Source organism: Arvicola amphibius, chromosome 1 (genome assembly GCF_903992535.2).
Source record: "Arvicola amphibius chromosome 1, mArvAmp1.2, whole genome shotgun sequence".
In the NCBI taxonomy this organism is placed as follows: Eukaryota; Metazoa; Chordata; class Mammalia; order Rodentia; family Cricetidae; genus Arvicola; species Arvicola amphibius.
The window spans coordinates 154,224,560-154,230,546 of record NC_052047.1 but is presented as its reverse complement, the minus strand read 5'-3'; the positions used below and the strand labels follow the sequence as shown (position 1 = coordinate 154,230,546).

Here is a 5,987-nt window from a genome sequence, read left to right as displayed (position 1 = left end):
GACCCTAATTCAGAACAATGTCCATGTAAGATGAGGTGACTTGACTTAAGTGCACTTACCATTGAAAACAACACCTAATACAAAAATGTTGGAAGCAATAAGTGGGCATAACATGATAGCATCTGTTTGTGGCTTTGTGTGCTAATCCGTGTCAGCAGGGTCAGAAAAAAATCAATTCCTTCCCTCATGAGACTCCTGTTTAAGACAGAAGTGTCTCATTCCTTTTCTGTTTGCTATGCTGTTCAATAGAGAGGAAGGTGGTTGTTCAGGAGATCAGAACTCTAGGACTTGCCAGGCTCACTCTTGATTAGGAGTTAGACTTTGCTATTAGACAGCACCAGGCCAGACAGAGGAGGATGTGGCATCCTGTGTGAGGGATGGATGTTCTGTCTCTCTTTTATTCTCCACCCGTTCCTCTCTTTGATCCAATACAGTAAGAAGCCAGAGTGTGAGAGATCCATCTGGTGTAGTTCTTAGAGACTCCTACAGGGTATGTGAAGTTAGTTAGAGCATGGATCTGAGGGCAGCTGTGAGTAACCAAAAATGCTTTGCCTGAATCATGTCCAGAGAGGTAGGAGAATGGACCAGTTTCACTGCAACTGGAGTAAGGAATTTCCAACAGGTTTGGATGTAACAGAGATGTCAAAACTACCTGTTTGGTTCAGGAATTGGGAAGTCCTTGATGACCTTTGGTAGGATGGTCTCAAGAAGCAGAGAAATCCAATATAATAGACTACTTGAGATAAAGAATAGGAAATGGGCCTGGTGGTGGTTATGTAGGTATTTAATCCCAACATTCAGGAGGCAAAGGCATGTGAATCTCTGAGTTCGAAGGCAGCCTGGTTTATAGAGTGAGTTTGAGGTCAATTAGGGCCTCACAGAAAAAAAACACCTGTCTCCAAAAATAAAAATTCACACCAAAACAAACAAACAAACAAACAGTTGTCATGGAAAGGGGACAGTTATTAATTGTTTTTGAAACAGAGTTTCATTTAGCTCAGGCTGGCCTTAAACTCACTCTTAGCTGAAGATGGGCTTAAAGTCCTGATCCTCTTGTTTCTGCTTCCAAAATGCTGGGATTACAGGCATAGGCCATTATGTATAGTAAGAGGCTCTGAAGTATGACATAATATTGACACAGTTGCTTTCTGTTATGGGAAGTAAGGTTGTCATAGAATGGAAAACAGCACTAGATATTGGAGGCTGAGCAAATAGCTTGTGAGCCAGGATCCCAGACGAAATAAGAGGGACTGAGAGAATTATCTGTGCAGAAGAAAAGAAAGAGTGAAACCTAGGCTTATAGGAAAATGTGATGGCCTTAAGAGTAGTAGAAAATGCTGTGCTCAGAGCCTGTGAGAATAATGACAAGTATCTTCCAGGAGCATCTGCCTATCGTCAGGGGTGTCACGCGTGCCAGTAGCAGTCCCAATGCACTAAATACATGGAAGAAGGAAATCAGACTGGGATGGTCCTCTTCCACTTCCGCCCCTTCTCCAGACTCCCCGAGGTACAGATGCTGATCTTTGTGGTCTTCCTCATGATGTACCTGGTCAGCATCGGAGGAAACATGTCCATTGTCCTCACCACCTGGACCAATCGGTGTCTCCACACCCCTATGTACTTCTTCCTGGCGAACCTGGCTTGTCTGGAGATCTTCTATTCTTCCACCATAGCTCCGCTGACTCTGGCCAGCGTCCTGTCCGCAGAGAGAACTGTGGTCTCCCTGGCAGGCTGTGGTGCCCAGATGTTCTTCTTCATCTTCCTGGGCAGTGCTGACTGCATCCTGCTGGCCGTCATGGCCTATGACCGGTTTGTGGCCATCTGTCACCCTCTGCGCTACACCCTCATCATGAGCTGGCACTTGTGTGTCCAGCTGGCCCTGGGGTCCCTGTTGCTGGGGTTCATCTTGGCCATGCAGTTGACCGTGCTCATCTTCCGGCTGCCTTTCTGCAGCAGTAAGGAAATCAGCCTGTTCTACTGTGATGTCCTCCCTGTCATGAGACTGGCCTGTGCAGACACCCATGTCCACGAGGCCACTCTGTTTGTGGTCAGTGTCATCGTCCTCACCATCCCTTTCCTCCTCATCACTCTGTCCTATGTCTTCATTGTAGATGCCATCCTGAAGATCCGTTCTGCCGAGGGGAGGCGCAAAGCCTTCTCTACCTGTTCCTCCCACCTGACTGTGGTCCTCCTGCAGTACGGATGTACAAGTCTCATCTACTTGTGTCCCAGCTCCAGTTACTCTCCTGAGCGGGGCCAGGTAGTATCTGTGGTTTACACATTCATCACCCCTATGCTGAATCCTTTGATCTACAGCATGAGGAACAGAGAACTCAAGGATGCTTTGAAGAAGGTGATCATGAGGTTCCTCCTGCTTGACAAACAATGAGGACTCTGAATGATCATCTCCAAGGCTGGTAGTAGAGATGCTGAGTCACCTGTTGATAAGATGAGGGGGTGGGCTTTGCCAGCTATAGTTTGAGACAGTTAGATTTCCCAGTCATGTGACTATTCCACAGTCATGTTTCTTTTCTCAGCTTCGGGTTAGTCGTTCTTCAACACAGGATCCAATGTTGAGGGCTCTGAAGGTTAGCAGATATGAGTGAAATGAGCTGTCATTTTTTAGACGGAAACACAGCGTTGAGCATAATTTTCCTTTCCCCGTCATCATATGAAATGTCTGTTCACCTTGGACTTTTCAGTCCTCAATGCCGAACACGGGAAAGGCAAAATCTAGCAGCAAGACAAGCATTAGGCTTGGAATATTCTGCTCTGACCTCTTTTATTTCCATTGTATAAATATTGACTTCCTTTTTTAAAAAGTATTTCATACACGAGTACTGTGCTTACATCATTTTCATATGTCCCCCTCTCCACTCCAACTCCTCCCATAACTCCCTCTCAAATTCATGAACTATTCTTTAAATACTGTTACATACATACACAAAGGTCAGTGTTTCTCAACCTGTGGGTTGTCATCCTTTGGGGGCTTAACATCTCCTTCACATGGCTTGTCTAAGACCATTGGAAAACACAGATTTATATTATGGTTCATAACAATGACAAAATTACAGTTATGAATTAGCAACAAAAGTAATTTCATGACTGGGGTCACCACAGCATGAGGAACTGTATTCAAGCATCGCAGCATTAGGAAGGTTGAGAACCATTGACACGGGTATATGTAAATACTGCCCAATGAGTACATTTAAGGCTGCTCATATGTTTTATTTTGCTGCCCTAGAGTAGGGTTGGTAGAGGGAATGTGTGTGTGTGTGTGTACTGGTGGGTTTGATGTGGAGTTGGTGTTTGAGTAGGAAGCACATTTCTTCAGCAGAGAACTGGAAGGAGACAAGAGTTGGAAATCTCCTTTTCAGGCCTTGGCTTCCTGGTCTAGAAAACTATGAGACATGTATTTGTAGGAGGAGAAAGCTGCTTGTTGGTTCCCGGCCGCTTAGCCCCCAAATAATCACATAGAAACTGTATTAGTTAGATCACTGCTTAGCCCATTAGCTCTAGCTTCTTATTGCTAACTCTTACATATTAATTTAACCCATTTCTATTAATCTGTGTATCGCCACATGGCTGTGGCTTTCCGGCTAAAGTTCCGGTGGGGCTACATGGCATCCCTCTCACTCTGCCCTTCTTTCTCCCAGAATTCAGTTAGTTCCCCCCCCACCCAACCTCTATTCTCTGCACAGGCTCAAGACAGTTTCTTTATTAACCAATGGTATTCACAGCATACAGAGAGGAATCCCACATCATGTATTGCAAAACTCCAGTTCTTTGAAAGAGTTCCACAGGGCAGAAAAGTAAAACCATGACTAGGATTCACATCTAATAGATGAAAATTTGTTTCTTTCTTTGAAAGATGAGAACAGAAGAGGAAGCTAGTCATAGTGGTATATGCCTAATGTGCCTATAATTTCAGCATTAGCAAGACAGAGGCAACAGAATCAAGAGTTAAAGGTCATCCTTAGCTACATAGGAGGTTCAAGGTCAGCCTGGGCTACATGAGACCCCATTTCAAGAAAAATAAATAAATAAATAAAAAGCATCTTTGGTTCAGTCACTAAAACTTTTGGCTCCAAATCCTACTGCAATATGCTACTAGGTACACGCTGTCTGTAGCACATTAATCTTCCAGACATTAGGCTGTTTAGGCAGAATAAATGTTGTATGACCAGACAATTGTGAACAGCACCATAATGATCAAAGTCAAACCTGCTTACCACAGGGTTGTGCACAGCCTGCAAATGCCAATGAGTAGTTATGATATAGATGAAGAACGCAACCTCAGTTTTATTTTTGCATGTGTATATACATGTGCTTTGTGTGTGTGTATGTATATGTGCATGTGTGTGTATAAATGGGTGTTTCCATGTGTGCAGGAGGTCATGTGTAGGTGTCTTAGTTATTTTTCTATTACTGTGAAGAGGCACCATGACCAAGTTAACTCCTATAAAAGAAAGCATTTAACTGGGGGTTTGCTTACAGTTTCAGAGTGTTAGTCCATCAGCATGGCAGCAAGCAGACAGGCATGGCACTGGTGCAGTAGCTGAGAGCTTTATGTTGTGATCCATAGGTAGCAGGCAGACAGACAGACAGACACTGGGCCTGGCTCTGGGCTTTTGAAACCTCAAAACCTCATTTGCACACTCAGAAATCCCGTAAGTACACTAAACTAGAAGCCATGGTCTATTTGTGAAGGGCCTGTAGGGTAAAAAAGAAGAAAAATATAGAAATATAATAAAAATAAAAACTAAGAAAAATAAAAACTAAGATAAAATTGAGAGAGGGAGTGGGAGGGAGGTAGAGGGAGGGAGGGAGAGAGAGAGAGAGAGAGAGAGAGAGAGAGAGAGAGAGAAAGAGAGAAGAGAGAGACCTACTGCTGTCGATGCAACCAACCCTCAAGAGTAGTTTGTTTCCCCAGTGAGACTCCTTTGGAGAAAATTAAACTTTCATTTGAAAGTGGTTTTGAAATAGGAAACTGGAAGCTCACAAAACTCGGCGGCTCTGATACAGCAGGCCACAACAGTTAAGAACAAGGATATCAGGAAGTTTTTGGATGGTATCTATGTGTCTGAAAAGGGAACCGTGCAGCAGGCTGATGAGTAGACCTAAGTTACCAGTTCCAGAAACAAGATCCTGAATTTTAATACGATTTGGGGTGTCTTTTGGGACAATAAAAGACTTGTATTGAAAAAAAAAAAGAATTGGAAATCTCTTCTTTAGGCTTTTTTTTTTTTTTTTTTTTTTTTTTTTTTTTTTTTTTGCTTAGCTGGAAAACTACAAGACATGTATTGCAAGACTGAGAAAGTAATCAGGGATCAACACTCAGTCCATATGTTTACTATTATATCATCTACTTTACTTCTTTCTAACCACTGCCCAGATGGTTGCATGCAAACCCATGCAAGCCCTGTGCATGAGCCCCAGTCTTTTGAGCTTGAGGTTGGGGATGGTGATACCTCCAGCAGTTCTTTTATTATTCAGGACTGGTTTTGTGATCCGTGTGTGTGTTTTCCTTAATGAAGCTAAAAATTATCTTTTCAAGATCTGTGAAGTTAGAATTTTGATGGAGATTGTGTTGAGTCTGTAATTAATTGAATCTGTAGGTTGCTTCTGGTAGATTGGCCATTTTTACTGTATTAATCCTACTGATCCATGAGCATGGAAGATCTTTCCATCTTCTGATAGCTCCTTCAATGTCTTATTTATAGTGTAGGTCATGACCCTTTGGGGGGGTCAAACAACCCTTTAACAGGGGCCATTATGGAAAACACAGATAGTTATATTATTATCCATAACAGTAGCAAAATTACAGTTGTAGTACCAATTCAAATAATTTTATGGTTGGGGTCACCACAACATGAGGAACTGTATTAAAGAGTGTCAGCATTAGGAAGGTTGAGAACCCCTGTCTTAAAGTTTTATCATGCAGATCTTCCATTTGCTTGGTTAGAGTTATTCCAAGATATTTTATA

At 42.8% G+C, this 5,987-nt stretch overlaps 1 protein-coding gene across 1 annotated transcript; it reads left to right on the top strand.

The window, feature by feature from the left end:
- Positions 1 to 1,441: 1,441 nt before the first annotated feature.
- LOC119805099 (olfactory receptor 10V1-like) lies at positions 1,442 to 2,389 on the top strand. The gene has a single exon (XM_038316942.1). The coding sequence runs from the start codon at positions 1,442 to 1,444 to the stop codon at positions 2,387 to 2,389; it is 948 nt and encodes a 315-aa protein (XP_038172870.1).
- Positions 2,390 to 5,987: the final 3,598 nt, after the last annotated feature.

Bases quoted from the DNA above. Each gene is read 5' to 3' on its own strand.
- LOC119805099 (XM_038316942.1), top strand. From the start codon at position 1,442: ATGGAAGAAGGAAATCAGACTGGGATGGTCCTCTTCCACTTCCGCCCC.